Here is a 24,471-nt window from a genome sequence, read left to right on the forward strand (position 1 = left end):
ACTCTCTTGATTGTGGTTATGCTTCACAAGTGTAGCCATATGGCAAACCTTACCAAATTGTACACTTTAAATGTGTGCAGTTTATCATACATCAATTATACCTCAGTAAAGGTGTCAGAAATAACAGGATATTTATATTTAAATCTACCTTTGAATTGATTGTGACTGAGGTCTCATGTGGCTTACTGGTGAATCCAGTAGTTGAGCAGACTAAAGCCATCACTTCTGCTAACTCTTTTACCAACTCACTGCTGTCACCTTACACAACCCCAACTGTGTTTCAGCTTTGGACTAATGAACACACCATTTTCTTCCTACTTAAAAAGTCCACTCGGGATAATGATTAAGAAATACATTGATGCCAAATAATAAATACTTTCAAAAAAGTGAAATGTGAACATTTGGCTTTCATAGCTCTTGACTGTCTTTGACGAACCTTGACATAAAGCTGCCTTTTCCGTCTTGGGCTGCTGACAAAAAAGCCTAAGAAAGAAAGAGGGTGTGTACAGAAAATTACATGCCGTAGAAAAATACCATACACAGGCCGGGAGCGGTGGCACTTTGGGAGGCCAGGGCGGGCAGATCATTTGAGGTTAGGAGTTTGAGACCAGCCTGGCCAACATGGTGAAACCCTGTCTCTACTAAAAAAACAAAACTTAGCCAGGCATGGTGGTGCACACCTGTAGTCCCAGCTACTTGGGAGGTTGAGGCAGGAGGATTGCTTGAACCCAGGAGGCAGAGATTGCGGTGAGCTGAGATAGCGCCACTGTACTCTAGCCTGGGTGACAGAGTAAGACTCCATCTCCAAAAAAAAAAAAAAAAAAAAAAAAAGAAAGAAAAAAATGCCATACAGATGAATATTTAAAGATTTTAATTTATATATAGCTCTTCTACCATTCATTGCCTGGAGTATTTGAACAGACATCAGCAGGCACAATGCTAGGCAGGCACTGGAGATTCAGTGATGAATAAAACAAAACTGACCTGGAACCTGGCCTCCTGAAGCTTCTCTTCATCTGTCTAAATTCCTTTCTTTCAAGGCCCAGTGCAAGTGACACCTTCATCAGGAAGGGCTTCCACATGATTCTATCTGCAAATCTCCCTTTTCTGAACTATTATGCTTATAGTCTGTACCAGGCCACATGACATTTATTATTTTGTGGCATTCTAGAATTCTTATAATTGGTGTGTTGTATTCAATAAATAATGTCGTTATTCCAATTTTCATCACTGGTCACGCAAGAGTCCTCTCTTTATTATATTTTATCCCCATAGTGCACCCCCAGTTTCCTCTCCATCCTCAGTAACCATCACCATACCTAAATATCTATCTAATTAGGTTGTATGTTTTCTTGCAAAATGAGCACTATCTTCTGTGAACATATATTTGTGTATGTGAACAGTACTGTGTTAGTGTTGCTTCTTTATTTCTTCACTCATTACTATGCTTCTAGTACATATCCATGTTGTTATGTATGCATTTATTCCATTGCTTCTACCCGCTATACCTCATGGTGTACCTCTACCACATGTTGTCTTCCCCCTTTTCCAAGGACAGCCACTTGGGTGGCTTCCAACTTGCCCAACGACTATTCTACAATTATTTTATGTATGTTACTTTTGCTCCAGCTCAATTGTGAACTGCTTGTAGATAAGGACCATGTTTTTCTTTACCTGTTACTCCTGCTGATTTCCTATTAGTGCCTGTGCATGTTTTTTGCTGTAAGGTGTTAAACATTAAAGCAAAATTAATAATAGTAGAAGTAAGGAGTTGCCAGTGGAATCTTCCTGAGCTGAATCTAATCATGGCTTTACCCCTTACTAGCTTTGTGACCTTGACCTTGGAAAAGTAAAACCTTGTTGCTCTTTCTTCATCTATCAAGGTAGATAATACCATCTATTTTAGTGGGCTGTTATGAGGAATGAGTTAATTAACTAATACTAAGCACTCCAGTACAGCAGAAGACATACAACAGGTGTTTAATAAATAATAGGTACAATGAATCCTACCTACTGCTTCAAATTACAGCCATCTGTACCTGTCAACTTTTCTAAGAGTATAAGCATCTTGGAGGTAAGGTCATTTCAAATACTTCTTTACATCTGCTCATTACCCAGCATTCTGCTTTGTGTGAAATATTCTATACATTTATGTTGCTATGGTTTGGATGTTTTTGTCCCCTCCAAAATTCATGTTGAAACTTAATCCCCAATGCAACAGTATTAAAAGATGTGGCCTTTAAGAGGCGACTGAGTAATGAATGGGATTAAATGCTCTTTTGAAAGCATTTTGCCCCTCTTTCCCTTCTGTCCCTTCCACCATGTGAGGACACACATTCCTCCACTGTGGAAGATGCAGCAATGAGGTGCCATCTTGGAAGCAGAGATCAGCCTTTACCAGACACTAATTCTGCTGGTGCATTGGTCTTGGAATTCCCAGCCTCAAGAGCCAGGAGAAACAGATTCCTATTGTTTATAAATTACCAAATCTGTGGTATTTTGTTATAGCAGTACAAATGGACTAAGACAAATCTGTTAACTTAGATTTTAAGCATATGTGCTAAAGTATTTTAAAAGGTTATTTTATCCAAGAATATAGTATGAGTTAATACCTTTTTTGCAAGATTCACGGCAATCTTTTATTATTTATTTTTTATTTCATTCCATGTTGGAAGCAAAGTCATATCTATTAAAAAGTAAAATCACAAATTAGTCTTTGATTATTCAGAAGCATAAGAAGATTGCTGTTTTCATGTTTTCCATTTCTCCCTCTAGTGGCTTGAAAAGTACAGGTGCTCTTTTCAGTCATGTTTTGTCTTAAAGATTTTAAAATAAGAAGAGTCTGCATCCTGTAAAAGAGGGACAGAAACATGAATCAGTACCTACTCCTATTTACCCCAGTTTTTAACATTTAAGTCCTTCTGTTTTGAGGAGCTGTATCATTATGGTTCACTATTAAGAATCTTTACGAAACTTCAGAAACTGCTTAAATTAGAATTTAAAAATCATAGCCAAAATTCTAGATGCATACAAAAATACTTCTAATGAGTTTAGCATCATCTTTGGTTTAGAGGAGGTATAAATAGCATTGGACTGCAATGCTAAATTCTCTATAATGACTTTTCTGGATCAGCATATCATACCTACACTGACTTGCCCTAATAAATAAAAACAATAAGTCAGATTATGTAGAAGTGAGATATATGGGAGATAACTCTTCAAAATTCTTTGTGGCCGGGCAGGCACTGTGGCTCATGCCTGTAATCCCAGCACTTTGGGAGGCTGAGGTGGGCAGATCACCTGAGGTCAGGAGTTAGAGACCAGGCTGGCGAAACCCCATCTCTACTAAAAATACAAAAATTAGCTGGGCGTGGTGGTGTGCACCTGTACTCGGAAGGCTGAGGCAGGAGAATTGCTTGAACCCAGGAGGTGGAGGTTGCAGTAAGCTGAGACTGAGCCATTGCACTCCGGCCTGGCCAACAAGAGGGAAACTCTGTCTCAAAAAAAAAAAAAGAAAAGAAAAAAAAAAATTATTTGTGAACTTTTTGTATATTGCTTAAGGAATAAAACAAGGCAACCTGATAATCCCCAAGATGTGATGTTTCTTTTGGGAAGATATGCATTTACCACTTTCAAAACTTTGCACTAAGAAAGACAAAATAATAATAATGATAATACAAAATTCAGTGTAGCCACTGTTCTTGATCCCTAAAAATAATAAAAATTCATAAAAACAAAGTTCCAGACATATAGACTAAAGAAGCAAATTAGTTAACAAGTTAACTAGTTAACTTGTTAACAAGTACTATTAGCTTGAAATAAGCTATGCTAGCATTTTCTTAGATGCTTATCAATAAGAAAATTTATATACATACATATATATAATATAAAATAATGGGAGACAGGAAGAGTACAGACTATAAAGAACGAGGTATTATGTCCTAAAAATTGCTTTGAGAAATGACAGAATGCCCAGCTTATCATAATAAAGAGCGACAAAGTAGTAAGACTATATAATAAGCAATATTTCAAAGATGGTGATAGGAAGAAAAAGGCTGTCATTTTTTTAGAAAAACCTAGGTGTAAAAAAAATGCGAGATTTGCTAAATGATGTTTATATTTTACAGTTAGATATTCTCTAAACAAAACAAAATACCCTTCATATGGACATTTCTGGAAGTACTACTACAGTGGGACTGAAATTCTCTAGTCCCTCGTCCCTCTTTCCCCTCTGAAAAAAATCACTTCTGTAATATATTCTTTCTCTGCCCTATTATTTAAATTGAGAATGTGAACCAGTACAGACATTATGGAAAATATGGAAATTCCTCAAAAAATTGAAAATAGAATTACCATTTGATTCAGCAATTTCACTTATGGGTATAAATCTAAAGGAAGTGAAATCAGTACTTTGAAGTGATATCTACACTCCCATGTTCATTTTAGCACTACTCATAATAGCCAAGATATGGAAACAACCTAAGTGTCCATTAGTGAATGAATGGATAAAGAAAATGTGGTGTGTGTATATATATGGAATATTATTCCACAATGGAATATTTTTCAGCCATAAAATGATGGAACTCCTGGCATTTGTAAAAACATGGATAATTAATGGACATTAATGCTAAGTGATATAAGCAAGATACAGAAAAACAAGTACTATGTGATTTCACTTATGTGGAATCTAAAAAGTCATACTCAAAAGCAGAGTAGAATGATGGTTGCCAGAGCCAGAAGATGGAGGAAATGGGGAGATCTTGGTCAAAATGTACACATTTTGGCCAGGCACAGTGGCTCACACCTATGATCCCAACACTTTGGGAGGCCAAGGCAGGTGGATCGCCTGAGCCCAGGAGTTTGAGACTAGCCTGGGCAATGTGGCAAAAACCCGTCTCTACAAAAACTACAAAACCTAGCCAGGCATGATGGTGTACGCCTATAGTCTCAGCTACTCAGGAGGCTGGGGTGGGAGGATTGCTTGAGCCTGGGAGGTAGAGATTGCAGTGAGCCATGATCACGCCACTGCAGACTCCAGCCTGGGCGACAGGGCGAGACCCTGTCTCAAAGAAAAAAAATGGTAGCTATTTTCAGTTATAAGATAAATAACATGTTATTATAACTTACAAATTCTAAGGATCTAATATACAGCATGGTGACTATAGTTAATAATACTGTATAGCATATTTGAAATTTGCTAAGAAAGTAGATTTTAAGTGTTCTCACCACACACAAAAAAAGGTAACTGGGTGATAGGTGTGTTAATTAGCTTGATTGTGGTAATCATTTTACAGTGTATATTAGATCATCACAATGTATACCTTAAATATATATAATTTTTATGTGTCAATTATAAAAAAAATCTCTGATCATTAAGGAAGCTGAATATCCTGCTATATCTAACTCAAGCTGAGAAGGGGGAAAAAAGCACAATAGCTAACACTTAGAACACTCCAAGTTGTGTTTTAAGTCCTTTTCATATATTAAATTCATGTAATTCCCATAACAATCCTGTGACTGGACACTATTATCATCATTAATCTCCATCTTATATTAATAGATGGGGAGACTGAGTGATAGAGAAGTAACTTGCTTTAAGGGCATGGGGCAGAGCTGGAATTTGAACCCAGGTAGCCTAGCACCAGGCTGCATGCTCTTTGCCAGGAGGCTGTGCTTCCTCTGTAGTAAGGTGGCCTGTCCCTTTCAACTCTTTCCATCACTGGGCACAAAGCTACTGCATCAGCTGTCCTCCATATTTAAAACTCAGGTATAATCTTTGATGAAGCTCTACCTTTAGAGCTTCTACCCACACTACCAAGTCCCAACAATACCAAAACACTCATAAGGGATCTGGCCCAAAGCAAACTGTTCCACATTACTACTTGGTAGAAAACGAAAAGCTCCTTTGTGATTTTTCACACTCTGGACATTTTAGTGTGTCATGACCCAGTCTGATAACCTTTTATGTCTCTTAAGCATTTTGTTGTGTTTGTAACTTTTTACCCCCTAATTCATTTTCACTGTTCTGCAAAGAGTTGGAATAAATTAAATGTCTAACAATTAGTGGATTGCTTAAATATTTGCAGGTATGTATAGTATGATCTTGTTTTATAATTCTTTTTTTATCTATCAATCCCTATTGATTAATTTCTAAAAGAAGGTGGTAACAAAGTATATCAAAGGCTAACAATAAAAACCATCCTCAGCAATAATCTTTTGCTGCATAATCATCTATAATTTTTGGTTTACTTATTACATTTCCTATACTGTCTATAAATTAAATTCTTTTGAGGGTCACAATTTCTCAGAAATGGTTAATAGTATTCCCTGACTAATTGCTATAAAGAATGAGTGCTGAAAGAATGATAATCAGCATATTTCCTTAGACAGGGGAATAGGCACATCTTAGATGTGCTGAGTACTTCAGGAATGAGGTAAAAGTGCATGTATCTGTTTTAACAACACAGTAAGTGCTTTGACAAGAAAGCATAGGGGCTGAGGTGCACTTGGTCCTGGGGAGAAGTGGGAGGGAAGGCCAGGTACCATTCCAAGGAGGTGACATGGGAGTTGAGACTGGTAGGATGGGTAGGAGTTGGTGGGGAAACATAGTAGGGAAAGAGCATTTTGACACACACACACACTGGTCAAACAATATGTATAGAAGAAAAAAATGGCAATCTTTGATTTCATTTTACCTTGTAAAAAACTTCTTTCTCCAAGACTGTAATAATTTATAGTAAACCAAAAGATATGCATGGGGATAAAATATTTTTTATTTATTTTTCTTTATATCATGAGATTGGTGGAGGGTTAGAAAGGTTTTTTGTTTTTGAAGTAGAGTCTCGCTCTATCACCTGGGCTGGAGTGCAGTGGCACCATCCTGGCTCACTGCAACCTCCACCTCCTGGGTTCAAGCAATTCTCATGCCTCAGCCTCCCGAACAGCTGGGATTACAGGCATGCACCACCATGCCTGGCTACTTTTTGTATTTTTAGTAGAGACGGGGTTTCACTATGTTGGCCAGGTTGCTCTTGAACTCCTGGCCTCAAGTGATCTGCCTTGGCCTCCCAAAGTGCTGGGATTACAGACATGAGCCACTGCACCCAGCCAGAAAGTTTCTTAAACACTAGAAAATTCTGTACTTTCCTGCAAGATTGATACATATTATTAAGAAACTTAGAAATTGGTCTTACCACACCACTCTTAAAGTTCTCAATCCTTTTCTTCCCCATCTTGCTGGTTATCCACCAGGCCCAGGTTGGCATGTATTGCCACAAATATGTTACTAACAAGAAAGGTTGTTCTGAGATCCAAACTTCTTTCAAATCATTGGCCATGCTGATTAACATCAGCCGCACACAACGACTGGTTGTCATCTTGTGGGACTGGTCTCCATTATTGCCTATGGTCTAAGAAAAGTTAAAAATTAAGTGAATTTATCCAAGCGACTTCACAGAACTTTAAGCTAGAAAGGACTCAAATGCCGTCTAGTTGAGTGGTTCCTTTAGTGGAGCTTCATGCCCCTTAGTAGTCTCCATAGCTACTAATGGGAGTTTAAAAACTATTTGTAATATTTCAAAAAGCCTAACAGAAACCATATGCTTACTAGATAATATAGTGCAGGCTAACTAAAAGATGAAGATTCTTTGCTTTTAATTAGAATTGCATCACCCTAATGTGCTTAATGACAATTATCACTTTTGTAATAAAAATCAAAATATTCAGACAATGCATTTAGCAAATGAAATTCCATACAATTTTCATAATGGCAGGAGTTGTTTTGTGAATAATTCACATAAAAGCACTTCTAAGACAAAAACTCTGATATACAGTGATACAACACCAATATATAATGCCAATATATAACTAGTAAACATTCAAATTATTCCCAACTAGAAATTTTTACCTTTGTGACTTCTCCAGCTAGGGAATTCTCCACAATATTTGATTGCACAGGTCCTGGGCAAATGTTAGAAACTATTATACCTGGGTATGTGGCAAGTTCTGTTCGAAGGCCATTAAAAAAACCCTAACAGGCAAAAAAAAACAAAAAAAAAAAAAAAAAGGAGGAAAGAAGGCAAATAAATACAGACACATATCTCACGATTTATCAAAATATGTTCCAAAATGTGTGAGTAAAGGACAGGTAGGGTAATCATGCAAGCTTATTAGGCACTTTTTTTATTATTATATTTTAAGTTCTAGGGTACATGTGCACAACATGCAGGTTTGTTACATATGTATACATGTGCCACGTTGGTGTGCTGCACCCATTAACTCCTCATTTACATTAGGTATATCTCTTAATGCTATCCGTCCCAACTCCCCCCACCCCATGACAGGCCCCAGTGTGTGATGTTCCCCTTCCTGTGTCCACATGTTCTCATTGTTCAATTCCCATCTATGAGTCAGAACATGTGGTGTTTGGTTTTTTGTCCTTGGGATAGTTTGCTTAGAATGATGGTTTCCAGCTTCATCCATGTCCGTACAAAGAACATGAACTCATCATTTTTTATGGCTGCATAGTATCCCATGGTGTATATGTGCCATGTTTTCTTAATCCAGTCTATCATTGATGGACATTTGGGTTGGTTCCAAGTCTTTGCTATTGTGAATAGTGTATTAGGCACTTTTAACCATAGACTGGAAGCAATATAGAACAGACATTCTCAGCTCTTTCCAGGTATAAATGGCTCACCCCCTTTGATAGTGAGGGGTCTTCCCATCAATGATTTTTATGGTAGGCATGCACTGGATAGGTAAAAAGAACTATCCCTGAAGATTCTGATATACCCTCTTCGTACCAGTCCTCCTCTCCCCACTCCAAAAGGGGTGTATGTCCTCCACTGAGAATCACTGAGGTTGGGTTTCTATTTATTCCCCCAAAGTAGTCTAAAGTGCAAATGTTTGGGGCAAAGTTGAGGAAGATGGGATTAGTACTTCACAGACAGTATCAGAAAGAATGAATTCAACTTTTTCCATTTATATTACTATTTTAACAGAATTAATTCATTTTAGCAAACATTTATCTTTTTGGGTAATAAGAAGGTGCGTGGCTAATTAAAAATGTAATATGATTGCCTACTGAATGACTTGTGTAAAACAGACTAGACCTTCTAGACTTAAAGATACTGACCATTTCTAAACCAATGGGGAGTAAACAGAAATCTACTGCCTCTCATCTCTTCCTAAATTAGGAAATGTTCCAAGACTACATTGTTATAAGGCTGGGTCATCTATTGAAAAGCCTAAACAGCTAACCCACAGTACATTTGTATATGATCCAAAAATGTTAAGCAGTTATCAGCTCTGAAATTCTGACCCCAACAAACAGAGGGGCTATGAGGGTTTATGATCAGAGACTAATAACAGTGCCAGACTCAGAGATGAACCCCCCCCCAAAAAAAAAGCTTGGTAATTGAATGGAAAACTCCCATAACTTTAACCTTATGCCTCTCTGTAGCAAAAGAGGAGAGAGGACACCAAGCAAGCCAATACATCAAACACTGAAACCTCTCCTTGTTTGAAATCACATCCAGTATTGTGTGTAAACTTTTCAGTGATAAACAAGTTAATTGTGTAGCTTACTGAGAATCTGAGAAGGAAATGTGCTCTTCAAAAAGAGCTTCCTGGTAACTACAGTCTCAACCTGCCACATTTTATCACAGGATCAAATCCAGTAATAAAATAATGAGTCTTGGAGGGCAGGCCAGACAGCTCATCTGTGTTTACTGAAAGCATCCAGCATATCTTATGAGACACATGGTGCCAAACAGATGGGTGGCCGCCCTCCCTCATCTGCCTGCCTGAGGCTTGCCCAACTGCTCCACAGGAAGTGACTGATGCCTGTTACTAAATATGAGGAAATCATCAGTATAGCATTCTGCTTCATCACTGTCTGCAATTGTCTGCACTTTGCAGCAGAAAAAAGATGTCCTAAAGAACCAAAGCTTCAAATTTTCATGAAACCATGATGACCATGTAGCTATTGCATCTCATTATTCCAACAGTGAAACATTCTACTTAAACTGACTTCAACAGCATTAAATATAAATTCTGTGTCTTCCTTAATCATTCTTTCCCTATTGGCCTTATAATTTCTTTATATCCAGTCTTAATCCACCATTAAAAATTCATCCATTTCTAATATTTATACATCATAAGTTATGCAATCCAAATCAAGCTTCTCTCCTTGCCTCTGCCTTGACTAGATTTTCTTCTTCCAATGAAACCAGAGTGAATACAGTCAAGATTTTTCCCAGTAAGGATATGAGACCAGGACTAATCATCCTGTGGGAAGTACCTATTTCTGACATGCGTATATAATTAGACCAGGCAAAATAAACACCAACTACAAGGGGCAAGGAAAAGAAGTCACAGAAATGGGGAGGAAAAAGTACATCCTGAAGTGTATGTAGAAGAAAGGAGAAGTGGACCCCCAATTTTCCATGAAGATGTGGTAGGAATAAGGATAAGGTGAAGAGTAACATGTTAACTAGATGATACACTTTTTGAGGGCAGAGACCACATCTTATTATCTTTATATCCCCAGGGTCTGTTGTAGTGCATGGCACAATGCAGTGCTTGGTACATATTTATTTGTTCAACAAGTTAGAGGCATGTGTGGATCAAGTCTTTTTTAGCATCTACTGGGGGTGTCCTTTACCAAAAGTCTCCTTGGGTCTCTCTGTCTCCCCACACCACTTCCCAGTTCCAAGGACCTCACATGGTGATGGCCATATCCCCCATATACACATTTAAGTCAGTTCTATCAGAGTTGAGTTTAAGTAGCCTTACCCGGAGAGCATGCTTGCTAGCACAGTATCCAATGGAAAGAGGTACAGATACGATACCCAGGATGCTATTCACAGTAACAATCTTTCCTTGCTTCCTCTCGATCATGTGAGGCAGAACACATTTTGTCAAGGACACCGTCCCTAAGTAGTTAAGCTCTATTAGCTTTCTGTAGACATCCAAGCTGGTATCCATGCACAAAGAACGCTGGGACATTCCACCATTGTTGACCAGAATGTCGATCTAGTTAAATAAAATCAGAAAAGGGGTGTTTGGGGGATGTCCTTTGGATAGATTGATGGAATTCCTATGGATGGTTATATTGTTAACTTGAAGAATCAATGGAACAATGGTATATTTCCAGAAGTCAGCAATTAAAAAGATAAAATAAAACCCTGAATTTACCTGTGGAATTAAATTCCCGTTTTTGGTGACTTTTTATGAAAGTTAATAATTGTCATTAAAATAAATAAAAGCAGCCAGCCAGGCACAGTAGCCTGTAATCCCTGCACTTTGGGAGGCCGAGGAGGGTGGATCATGAGGTCAGGAGTTCAAGACCAGCCTGACCAACATGGTGAAACCCCATCTCTACTAATAAATACAAAAATTAGCTGGCCGTGATGGTGCATGCCTGTAATCCCAGCTACTCAGGAGGCTGAGGCAGGAGAATCACTTAAATCTGGGAGGCGGAGATTGCAGTGAGCCAATATCACACCACTGCACTCCAGCCTGGGTGACAGAGCAAGACTTCGTCTCAAAATAAATAAATAAATAAATAAATAAATAAATAAAAGCAGCAATGAATTTTTAGCTTCTTTTGTTCTACATGGAGGAATTTGTACTTGTTAAGACATGAAAAGTACTAATTCCATAACGCCAAAGACTCAGAGATTAAGGGGCCCAACTCATGGGCCCAGTCTCACTGCACGGATCCCACTTGCCTAAAGCCCTTTGTATGACAGCACCATGGATGGGAATCTCTTCTGCAGTTACTTCAAAGCAAGACTGTATCAATATAAGATGCTACTTACTCTACCAAACTCCTGGAGAACAGCTTTGGTAGCCGCTTCATGGGAACCAGTGTCGGTCAGGTCAAGAGGCAAAACAAGTATATCTTTTTCTTTTAAATTGCCATTCTCTAAATAAAGACAAAAATTTGTGTGGAAGTCATGCCCTAGTTCAGTCAAGCTCCTTGCTACTCCCACTAACACCCACCCTGCAACAGGAGTTGGCAACAAACTCATTTCTGGGTGGCCCTGTGAAAGTTCCTCTTGGTGGTCAGGAAGAGGACTAGTGGTTATGTCAGACAAAAAGCTGGCTGGCCTCACAGGAAGTCGAATGGCAACTTGAATATGCAGTCTAACTTTACAACTTGATTTCAAGTAGAAATCAAGATTATACTATAAACTAGAAAAGAGGAAATATTTTAGAGCAATATTTAGAGCAATTTCTTTAGAAGCACAGAGGTACCTTTGTTTTGTGATAGGCTCACAAAGATGAGTTGCTCTTCTACACAAAAAACAGCTACTTGGGCTTAAAATCAGTAAGAAGCTCAGAGTCCTACAGTCAAATGACATATAGAAGCTTCTCTCCAGAGGCTAAGGATTCCTGGAGGTAAACAGGGAAAAGGACACATGCCTGAAATTCCCAACCAAGAAACATGCTGCTGCCTTGTGATTGGCTTTCTGTTCATCAAAAGAACAACTGAAACTAATTTTCCTGGACTCTAACCTTGAAATACAAGTAACATCAGTAAGAAAAACAATTAAGTATAGAAAATAGAAGAGGTAAAAAGATTTCATGGGCAAAAGAGTTAAGTGTGAAACATCAACTGTATCAAATGAAAAAGTGGGCACTACAGATCTGCAAGATAAAAGGAAACAGCCTTGTGCCAGGTAAGAAATGCTGACCTGGTTCATCTACTCCACCAGTACAGGACTTGCAAGTCACAGCAGCAGAGGAACAACTATCAAAAGAAGTGGCCCAGTGCAAAAACACAAGAGGCCTTTGAAAGCAGTATCATGAAAGAGGCCTGTCGCCCTGCTGAGCACTACTGTGGCAAGTAACTCTCATTTCTGGGTGGTTAGCTCGATCAGCAAAGTTAAAGATTTAAAAGAATGACAGGTAGAGAGATGGCCCAAAAAATGGTCTGTTGGAAAATTCAAAATTATCTCAGTTTAGGTACTATTAATAAATGTTTCATGAAAAATAGTAACTTTATACTTGAGGTTGCTTTCAATGTGAACATAATGGCTGGGTGCGGTGGCTCACACCTGTAATCCCAGCATTTTGGGAAGCCGAGGCAGGCAGATCACCTGAGGTCAGGAGGTCGAGACCAGCATGGCCAACATGGTGAAACCCCGTCTCCATTAAAAATACAAAAATTAGCTGGGTGTGGTGGTGCATATCTGTGGTCCCAGCTACTCAGGAGGCTGAGGTACAAGAATCGCTTGAACCTGTGAGGCAGAAGTTGCAATGAGCCAAGATCACACCATTGTACTCCAGCCTGGGCAACAAAGTGAGACTCCATCTCAAAAAGAAAAAAGTAAACATAACTACACCAAAACTCAAACAAAAATATTAACACTGTTGCCCTTTATGTGAATATGAAAGTATTACCTCAAGTTGTATTTTTTAAACCTAATTCCATTCCTATTCTTTTATCCTATATAATAAGTCTTATCCCATATGATTTTAATATCTGATACTTTAATAAAATGAGTAAGGATTCTTCCTAATTTCTATGATCAGATACATGTATGTCATGGATAAGAACCCAACTGTTTTTTCTCTAAGACAAAAATCTAAGTCAGTTGGTCACTAAAAATCCACCGGCATTTTATATAGTTGTTGGTCACTCCCTAATGCCAAGAGTCGGTGCAAAAAAAGCATAGAAAGGTGGCAGAAAAGAAGAAAAAGGCGAGGGCAGCCAATTAAGACAAAAAGGAGAGGATCTGAGACAAAGCACATAGAGCATTTGGAGCCAGGGGGGAAATCTCATTCCTCTCTAAAAGTCCCAAAACTGTATTTGAGTTTGGATTGATTTATTTCTAGGAAGCACTGCTGCTATTTCAGATCTGCTTACCCAGGCATCTTCTTTTCACCCTTTCCAGCTCATGCACTCTTCTGGCTGACAGCACAAGAGAAACTCCTAGTTTAGACAACTGGTAAGCCAGCTCCTCACCAATTCCACTCGAGGCTCCAGTCACCCACACCACCATATCAGTCAGCTCCCATTCTATGGAAGGAATGGCAATGGAAGGAAGAAAATAAGCAATGAATTACACTCATAAATCCAAGATTAGAAAAAAAAAAGAAAGCCTTAAACAATACCACTAAATACGAAGGCATGATGTATACAGCTTAAAATTTGAAATATTCTAAGAAAGCATCTCCTTCTTAACTAAAAAAAAAAAAGCACTAATACAAATCATACTAGTAACAGTTATCAACATAGTATTTGTATATTACAGAACCTTCATGACTTTTCCAGACTTTACTTCAAGGTAAGCCTTATAACCTCATGGTTTCACTCTAAGGCTCTATTTATGACAAACAGATAAGATAAATACAATAGATAAGATAAGCAAGCTAAGTAAATAGAAAAATCACTGTCTGGACTCACTTTCCTTAGCCATTAAATGAGGCATTCAGATTAGATGATGGCTGAAGGTCACATCCAGTTTTTAATTCTATTATTCTAATATTTTGCAATGGAGGTTGATGAAGAATCTAAATATACCAAGTTCTGTGCTGTTGATGGAAACATCCTAGATTTTTAAACTAGTATTTTCCCCATTTGCCAATCATGCCTGATGCCTATCAGCTCAAGGTGATTTTGTAAAAATGCTCCCCAGATGCCTGAGCTTTCATCTTAGGAGAATATAGTAATTCACCCAAGAACAAATGCATATTACAGAGAGATGAAATATTGTACTCTGCTTCTCCAATTATGTTCCTCTTAAAGACTAAAAATGTTACAGTACTAAAGCAATGACAAATGGTTTATTCTTTTCTCCAATGAAAAACTTATTAGCACTGCAGGAGATGATATTCACTGTCTCTCTGAACCCATAAAGTCACTGTTATGCAAAGTTCCTGTGTGCCTTATTTACTAAAATATATGTTATTTATCAAAAATATCAAACAAGGTATCACTTAACGTCCCATTTCCGATTTTATATCAGAAAAGTTAAGATCAGGAAATGATTGTACTGTTTTAAACAGCGCTAAATCCTAACTGTGCTGTTAACAGTACCATCCCTGGAGACTGCCAGGGTTCAAACGCCAGCTCCATCACACACAGCACTGAAATGCTCCCAGGTGAGAACTTGGTGCCTTAATTTTCCACAACTGGAAATGTGATGAATAAGAACACATCCTTCACAGGATTGTTGAGAAATGAGTTAAAACATGGAAAGCACTCAGGGCAGTATCTAGTACATACTCAGTGTTTAATAAATGTCAATTATAATTATTGCTCAAGTTTTTTAATAGATGGACTTTACTACAGCAAAACATAGAACGGTCACTTAATAACGTATGTCTCCTAACTTCTCCAGCCAGGAAAACAGTTACCAATTCTAATGGCTTAACGTTTTTACATTACTTCCTATGTACTTAACACATTGTCTACTAAAAGCCTCCCAGAACTGTATGAAAAGGTATTATGATCTCAGTTTTACAGAAAAGGTAACTGAGGTTTACAGAGATTAATTTGTCCCACTAGACCATAGATTCCATTAAGGGTAGGACCCTGTCTACCTTGTTCATTGCTGTGGCCTCACTGCTTAGCAAGGACTGGAATATTGAAAAGGCTCCATAAATAACTACTGAATAAACAAACACCCAAGAACGCTGGCAGAGCCGGGATATAAGCCCAGGTATATCTAGCTCCAAAGCCCACACTGTCCACTATTTCATGATATACACATTTACATATGATCAATATTTTAAAACCCAACTGTTTCTCAGACATTCAAGAAAATACCACTTGTCCTTAGGAAAAAGGTTTCATGTAAATATCTCAACCAAAGCCAGGTACGGTGGCTCACATCTGTAATCCCAGCACTTTGGGAGGCTAAGGCGGGCAGATGACTTGAGGCCAGGAGTTCGAGACCAGCCTGGCCAACATGATGGAACCTGTTCTCTACGAAAAATACAAAAATTAGCCAGGTGTTGTGGCGCATCCTTGCAACCCCAACTACTCAGGAGGCTGAGGTGCGAGAATCACTTGAACCTGGGAGGCAGAGGTTGCAGTGAGCCAAGATTGCTCCACTGCACTCCAGCATGGGTGACAGAGTGAGACTCTGTCGCAAAAAAAAAAATCTCAACTAAGGATGGAAACATCCCAAATACTATGTCTGGGCTACAATGCTTTCCTGTCATATAATGTACTTTTGTGAAAAGGCACAATTGGGCCACCTTCCTATAGGACTTTATCAAGAACAACATAACATCTATCCAGATAATCATTTATTCATTCGTTGACTACTTGTTGTTCCCAAGTTCTGCAATCATCAGACTCTAGAGTGAATATCATTTGTTTTAGAAACACAGGATTTACTAACTAGCGTCGAGCTAACGAAGACCTCTTGATATTTACACAAATAAGCACATGTTTAAAGCTGATGGTGTAAACTTTTAATACAATCACAATTCTGGCCTCTTCCTCCCACCCTGAAGAAACTTTTTTATTTAGCGCCGTTTGTTTCCCGATTCCACAGAATCTGGTATACATAATGGCCTCCCTTTAAGAGCCCCTGAAAGTAGATTCTTAGAGTTGAAAGGAAAGTGATAGTTCAACCCCCACTCCAGTTTGAGAATTCTCTTCTCAAGCCCTTGACCCATCTCTAAATCCCTCACAGGATAAGGAAGCTAATTATCTCTGAAGCTTCAGCTCCTTTTTTGGGAAAGTCTAATCATTCCAGGGATCTTTTTTATACTGATGTGATAAGCTTTTAAATGCTATCAACCAGTAGCAGTGGGCAGTAATCCTGCCTTGTGGTTTGACAAAGAAGAAGTCAAACTTCTGGTGTCGGTGGGTCCAAGTGTCCAGCCTGAGGCATCCTCCTCATCCCTTCCTCTCCCAGCACCTCAAACATTCATCAAGGTTTTTGTATCCAAGGCCCAAAAGTTTGTTACCCAAGATGACAAATATTCACATGGATGCAGTTGATGCTGAAAATCATTTGGAATTGGAGGGAAACACACAGCTTATTAATCAAGTGTTGGAACTCCAACATATACTTGAAGATCTCCCTGTCAGAGGAGATACAGTTACAGAGGAAAATCTCAAGCTAAAATCAGAAAACCAAGTTCTTGGATAATACACAGAAAATTTCATGTCAGCTTCTAGTGTTTTTCAAACAACTGACACAAAAAGCAAAAGAAAATACAGAATTGAAGCCCTTCTGTTTTATGTAATTGCTGCTGACCTTTCTTTATATGTTGGACAGATTTCAAAAGTGATAGTACCTTTGTTTGTGGTTTCATTAAATATTTACGAAGCTAATGTCAGATGTAGGCAACCTTCATAGCATAACAGGAGACTTCCATAAGTTTGTGTATTATGTTAGTCTATGAGAATGTGCAAATGTATTGGAAACTTAATTTAGAATAGCACATATTTATGAAACTTAAGATAAATGTTTTAGAAAATTTGCTCTGATTTGTGGGTTTAGCCCTGTCTTTTATTATAGGCTTAGTAAGATATACAAGAAACTAACCATCATGCTGTGAAAAAGTGACCCCAATCAGGTACTGACTGCACAGCTTCATGTACCCTATCCATCTTCTTGGGCCCCTTCTCCACTGGCTTCTTCCTTCCTATCTCCCCTCCCCCAGGGAAAAACTGGTTTCACATTTGTAAAAGCAATTTTAATACTTAATCATCTCTGAGAGTAACCTGAACTTTAATTGTTGAAACTTAACCAAATGAAGACATTTTCTCAGCTAGGGCTTCTCATTTGTGATATTTAATACTAAGATAGAATTGCTGGTTTCTCTTTAATCAATTGAAAACAAAAAGAGGCTATAAAAATGAAGATTTTTCATTGAAACTGAATTGTCAATCTGGGAAGATAATTCTTTGTTGTCAAAAACTTCTTTTTGGCCAGGTGCAGTGGCTCACGCCTGTAATCCCAGCACTTTGGGAGGCCGAGGCAGGAGGATCACCTGAGATCAGGAGTTCAAGACCAGCCTGGCCAACATGGCGAAACCCTGTCTCTACTAAAAATACAAAAATTAGCTGGGTGTGGTGGTGGGTGCCTGTAATCCCAGCTACTTGGGAGGCTGAGGCAGGGAGAATTGCTTGAACCTCTAGGACGTGGGGTTTGCAGTGAGCCTGCACTCCAGCCTGGGCAACAAAGTGAGACTCTGTCTCAAAAAAAAAACCGAGGCGGGCGGATCACGAGGTCAGGAGATCGAGACCACGGTGAAACCCCGTCTCTACTAAAAATACAAAAAAATTAGCCAGGCATGGTGGCGGGCACCTGTAGTCCCAGCTACTCGGAGAGGCTGAGGCAGGAGAATGGCATGAACCCGGGAGGCGGAGCTTGCAGTGAGCCGAGATTGCGCCACTGCACTCCAGCCTGGGCGACAGAGCGAGACTCCGTCTCAAAAAAAAGAAAAAAGAAAAAAAAAAAACTTTTTTTTTTTTTTTTTACAAAATTACCTACTTGGTATCTGAAAAGATATAAATTATGGTCGTGTGTGTTTAAAATAGAAAAGCTTAAGGTAAAATAGGGTGGGAAAGTACTTGGTAAAATACTAGTAACCAACTCCAAATATTTTCACTCCAGATTTGTGTTATCTCTGGAACAGAGTAGATCTTTTGGGAAATATATGAGAGTAGATTAAGCTCGACTAACCTGTTTTTTGGCGGGGGGAGACGGGGGAGGGGACAAGGCCTGGCTCTGTCGCCCAAGCTGGAGTGCAGTGGCACGATCTTGGCTCCCTGCAACCTCCACAGCTCAGGCTCAAGCCAACCTCCCACCTCAGCCTCCCAAGTAGCTGGGACTACAGGCGTGCACCATCATGCCCGGCTAATTTTTGTGTGTGTATTTTTTTGTAGATACGAGGTTTTGCCATGTTGCCCAGGCTGGTCTCGAACTTGTGAGCTCTAGTGATTTGCCCACCTCAGCCTCCCAAAGTGCTGGGATTACAGGCGTGAGCTACCACGTCTGGCCAACTTTGACTAATCTTATGTACCACATCTGGAAGAGAACAGTTACAAAGAGTTTGGTCTCAAGGTATATTTCTACTCAGTAGATTAACTTTTGCAAAATTCCTTAAGAATGTATTAGTATCAGAATTGTGAAAAATGGGAGAGTTTCAGATGTACACTTATTGATAATCTTGCTCAGTTTTATCCTGCTTGTTCTCCCAGAATTTTCTGTAAACTCAACTACTCTGTGTACAGAGTTTTAGTCACCTTTAACAATTTTTAAAAATTCAGTTTGTAGACTCCATTTGTTAAGGGAATCAATATCAGAAGTAATACTAAAATGTTATAATAGGAAAAGGGATCCACTAATATAGCTTATGGTTATTAGAGCTGGGCTACTTTTAATCATGGAATAATCTTATGTATAGGTGTAAGAATGTTTCACTATATGAATACATACTAATCATATTACAAACATTTTGCATCCCTTTTGTGACCTAGACAGACACTTAAATTGTGTTGCAATTCTGCTTTCTTGTTTTACAAAAAGCTGTTTCAGGAAGAAAAGAAATCAAACCTGTCTTCCAAATGACAATCCCTCACAGCTGTTAGGGAAAACAGCCATTATGTCTTCCCTAAGTCCTTTCATCCCTTACCTTCTCTAAGGCTAAATAAACCTATCCAATTTCTGCCACCTTCCCTCACATGACACAGTATCAGGTTTCCTCACTCTTCTGCTCACACCCACTTGCACCAATTCTAGTTGGTTAATGTTCCTGTTTATTAAAGGGAGCTGGCTAGGGCAGGACACAGGATTCGGTAGGGTCTGGACAGCGCAGAGCAGGATGAGATGACAAAAATCACTTCCCTTGTCCCCCAGAAGGTAGGGTCTATGAGGGCCTGGACTGTGGCTGATTCAGTCACTGCAGTGTCCCCAGTGCCCAGTACAGAGGCCGGCACATACAAGCAGCTAAGTCAGGAGACATCTGTTGTTTGCAGTTGCTTCAGACACTGAAGTCTACAAATGCAACCCAAGGTTGCCTAATCTTTTCTGGCAGCCACTTCGCAGTTGACTCCTATTGAGGTTACTGTTAACAAAAACCTGAGTTTTGCTCACATGCGCTGCTGTTGAAATTTTTCCTCCTCTAGACTTGTGCCATGGGTTTTTCTGGACCATTTTAATGTCTAAAATTAGTCACCCTTAAATTTCACCATGTGTGGCTGGGCTTGGTGGTTCACATCTGTTATCCTAGCACTTTGAGGGGCCAAGACGGAAGAATCACTTGAGGTCAGGAGTTCAAGACCAGCCTGGAACATAGTGAGAGCCTGTTTCTACAAAAAGTTTAAAAATATCCAGGTGTGGTGGTTTGCACCTGTAGTCCTAGCTACTGGGGAGGCTGAGGTGGGAGGATTGCCTAAGCCCAGGAGTTCGAGGCTGCAGTGAGCTATGATCATGCCACTGCACTCCAGGCTGGGTGACAAAGCAAGACCTTGTCTCTCTATTAAAAAAAAAAAATCACCATGTGAGATATATGCGCTTGGAAATGCACAGAATTTTTCTAGATGGATACAGAGGAGGCAGGAAATGGTGGCTGCCTCGAGAGAAGCATACTAGATAGCTAGGGCACAAGGGTCAGAGAAAGCTCTTTACATCTTACTATATATCTTTTTGTATTTTTACTTTTGTATTATGTGAGTGTGCTATTTTTTTAAGTGACAAAAAATAATAAACCTACAGAGAAGTCAGAAGGATTTTTTTTTCTTTTTTCATCTTGATAGAGTCTGCCCATCTCTCCAGTCTGATCTGTTTTGGGAATCTGAGTCTATGTCAATTTTCCTTTAATCTTTTCTTCTTTCTCACTCCCTACCTCCACCAGGAGTCTTTTTAGACTTTTTTTTTTTCCCTAAATCTCTCCTGTGAAATGTTAATTCCACAGATATACTGTATATCATTTATGTACCATACATATATCTGTGCTTTATACATAAAAGGAGTTCTATAAAGTTTACTCCTGCCAGGTGCAGTGGCTAATGCCTGTAATCCCAACACTTTGGGAGGCGGAGTGGGGTGGATCACCTGAGGTCAGGGGTTTGAGACTAGCCTGGCCAACATGGTGAAACCCCAGCTCTACTAAAAATACAAAACTTAGCTGTGTGTGGTGGCGTGCACCTGTAATCCCAGCTACTAGGGAGGCTGAAGCAGGAGAATCACTTGAACCCAGGAGACAGAGGTTGCAGTGAGCCAAGATCACACCACTGCACTCCAGCCTGGCCAACAGAGCGAGACTTTTGTCTCAAAAAAAAAAGAAAGAAAGAAAGAAAGCTTACTCCTTAGTTAATAAGCATATGACTAAATTTTAAAATTAAGTTAAATGTTAAATTAAAATTTAAAAGTTATTAACTTCTAACTTTATAACTGTATTTGCTGAAAAACATTTTTATGGTTTTTGAGACAGTGTCTCACTATGCTGCCCAGGCTGGTCTTGAACCCCTGGGCTCAAATGACCCTCCTACCTTAGCCTCCAGAGTAGTTGGGATTGCAGGTACATGCCACCACGCCAGATTTTTGCTGAATAACTTTTATGTAACTTACTTAGATAAATAGCAATTTATCAAACTACATGTGCAAATTTGCAAATTATATAACTACATAATGATAACAATGTAATTAAATTTAAAATCCTTCAAACTGTTCTTTTCCGACAAAAGACAACTGAAAATATTAAATGAATTTCTTAAAATTTTCAATGATCTTCACTTTTAACTTTTCCTTAATATGAGAAAATAACTTTTTTTTTTTTTTTGAGACAGTCTCGCTGTTGCCCAGGCTGGAGTGCAGTGGCGAGATCTCGGCTCACTGCAGGCTCCGTCCCCCGGGGTTCACACCATTCTCCTGCCTCAGCCTCCCGAGTAGCTGGGACTACAGGCGCCCGCCACCGCGCCCGGCTAATTTTTTGTATTTTTAGTAGAGACAGGGTTTCACCGTGTTAGCCAGGATGGTCTCGATCTCCTGACCTCGTGATCCGCCCGCCTCGGCCTCCCAAAGTGCTGGGATTACAGGTGTCAGCCACGGCGCCCGGCCTGAGAAAATAACTTTTAACTTAGTAGCTTAGAGATACTCATTTAGATGTTGTCAATAATTTTCCTTTTTAGCACTTGAATTTGATGGGTTGAATATTTTTTGTAGGGTTAAATAATAAAATATAATCTATTTTCGTTTAATTCTCCAAGTCCAAGTGAACACAAAAGCACTAAGGATCAAACACAAACAACGTCTGCAAGGCAGCCAATGGCAGCCAATGGGCACACATATTCCCCCACTGAGGTGGAACAATCGATCAAGAGAAAGCCCTTGGTTAATGAAGTTGTGCAGTATTTGGGATTCCTGCTTTAAAAGGAGAAAGCCCAATCACTTGCCATTGTTTTGTAGCACTGCTGTCGCGTCTATGTTGTGTATTTTTCATGAACTCAATGTCAGTGCTGCACATGCTATACCCAAGAAAACCCAACCAGAAAAATGAAATACTAAGGAATAACATTTTCTCGGGTAGGGTTAAGCTTTGGAGGGGCACAAACCACTGTATTACCAGATTTTTTTTTTTTTTTTTGGTCCACAAGAACCAATTCTCACCTTGGGATCAATATCACCCCCCTCAACGCCCAACTCATAACGCCCCCCCAACATAGTCTATCTTTCGAGCTACTATCTCTTCCAAGCAAACTTTGTAACATGCTTTGAGTGTTTTTATACCAGAAACTTGGTCCAGGGAAACCCCATTTCCCCAAGTCCTTAAGGATTCAAAGCCTAGCTTTCGGTAGGTCATTTAATTTCTCTGAACATCAGTTTCCCTATCTGGAAAATAAGATTAATAATGCCTACCTTGTAAGAGTTGTTGTAAAAGTGAAACGTTATGGGTGTAAAGCGCTGAGCCAACATATAGCAAACATATACGATGTCAAATATTAAGCAAGACACAGATAAAGTGAGATAGGCAGTATGCCAATAATGATCTCGCTCCAGCAAACTGCCGTTTTCAGTTCTTTCCAGTGTTTGACTAGAATGAGTAAGTAGGTGAAGGACTTCGGATTATCTCAGATTTTATTTCGAAACTGCAGGAGTGAGAAGGGGAGGATAGACAACTTCAGGTGGTAGAACGACCGGGCTTCCGGTACTTACAAAGGAGGTTCCCTTACTAACGCAAGGGGACGCTCACTGTTTCTCAAAGTATCGTCCTCTGAGACAACACCAGAATCCCTGGAGTCCTGCGTAAGATGTCAGAGTCCTCAGGAGCCCCGCCGACTCCAGTGCTCTCTTACAGTTTGGCACTCCCTGGAGAGGTTTCCTAGCCTGAATGGCAAGTCCATGCCATCTTCCGAGCAGGACAGAAGACAAAGGGGCTTTTTAGCCCTCGCCTCTTCCTCCCCAACCCGCGGCCCCTGCGTAAGGGGCGGCCAGGCCTTCGGGAAGCTCCATGCAACCCACAAAGGACCTGGGATCACTGCGGAACCCCCGGAGACCCGGACACGCCTCGGCAGCTCCGAGCCGGGCCTCCCACTCGGGAGAGGCTTTGGCCGGTCCTCACCTGGGCGTCGTCCCTGCCACTCGGCCCATAGTAGCGTCAGGTCGCCGTCAGCCCTCAGGAAGCGCAGCAGCTGCACCACGAGCAGGAGCAGCGCGCACAGCACCAGCAGCCAGAGCAGCAGCTCCCAGTTCATGGCGGCCGCGCACGCCCAGCTCCGGGGGAAGAAGACAGCCCGCACCAGAGTCGCGTCGCTGCACTGCGGGATCGCAGCCTCACCCCTTTGGCCAGCCCAGAGCAGCACTGCCCCGGCTCCGCCCAGGGAGCAGGCCGGGAGGAGGAGCCGCTCGGGCGCGCGGGGCTCAGCACTCGCGGCCCCACTCGCCCTCCTTGGGCGGCCCGCGCCCTCATGCGCCACACCCGGCGGGGCGGGCAGATTGCTTGATTCGGGTGTCCGAGACCAGCCTTGACAACATGGGGAAACCTTGTGTCTACCAAAAATAAATAAATAAAATTCCAGTATTTTTTAAAAAGCTGATTCAAACATAAGCTACATATTATACTACGTTATTTCCTCTCTGGAAACTATCAACGGCCAGGAGACAGAATCATTCTTGCTTAGCCCCTCTTCTCCATTCCTATTCAGAAAGAACATCCCCTTTTCAAGTTTCAGTATCTTTTCATGAGGTCGAGAGAGTGCTGAAGAAAGAGTGTGGCTATCATTCAAGACCCCACAAGCCAAGGCAATGGTCCCTCCATGGGGACAAGGTCCTTTTACAATTAGAGAAAAAAAGACTGAAGCCATGTGCTGTGTTGGCACCTTACAACCTGATTCTGACCACACACAAACTTACTCTGGTGTCTGTTTGGCAACCAAAGCCTAGCTTGGTACCAAATCCTCCCCTTACCCAAGCCATGATTCACATCCTAATGTAAACAGCAAATAAAAACAGAGAACGTAATGAAAACACCAAGGTCTTGCCTACTCTA

The 24,471-nt window shown here is 40.1% G+C and overlaps 1 protein-coding gene across 1 annotated transcript; it reads right to left on the minus strand.

The window, feature by feature from the left end:
* Positions 1–2,613: 2,613 nt before the first annotated feature.
* Positions 2,614–23,966, minus strand: DHRS7 (dehydrogenase/reductase 7). Its single transcript, XM_030811579.1, has 7 exons — positions 23,545–23,966; positions 13,880–14,032; positions 11,826–11,932; positions 10,798–11,037; positions 7,907–8,029; positions 7,194–7,409; positions 2,614–2,849 (listed from the first exon to the last, which is right to left on the minus strand). Exons 1-7 carry the CDS (start codon positions 23,675–23,677, stop codon positions 2,802–2,804), a joined length of 1,020 nt encoding a protein of 339 aa, XP_030667439.1. The 5' UTR covers positions 23,678–23,966; the 3' UTR covers positions 2,614–2,801.
* Positions 23,967–24,471: the final 505 nt, after the last annotated feature.

The sequence above is a fragment of the Nomascus leucogenys genome, chromosome 1a, assembly GCF_006542625.1.
Source record: "Nomascus leucogenys isolate Asia chromosome 1a, Asia_NLE_v1, whole genome shotgun sequence".
Taxonomy (NCBI): Eukaryota; Metazoa; Chordata; class Mammalia; order Primates; family Hylobatidae; genus Nomascus; species Nomascus leucogenys.

What these genes read in the sequence shown, in the direction of transcription:
- DHRS7 (XM_030811579.1), bottom strand. Translation starts at nt 23,677, where the DNA reads ATGAACTGGGAGCTGCTGCTCTGGCTGCTGGTGCTGTGCGCGCTGCTC. An exon ending in GTGGCAGGGACGACGCCCAG is followed by an intron (nt 14,033 to 23,544) that starts GTGAGGACCGGC and finishes TTCCTTCCATAG; the next exon opens with AATGGGAGCTGACTGATATG. An exon ending in AGAACTTTAAGAGTGGTGTG is followed by an intron (nt 2,850 to 7,193) that starts GTAAGACCAATT and finishes CCTCTTTTACAG; the next exon opens with GATGCAGACTCTTCTTATTT.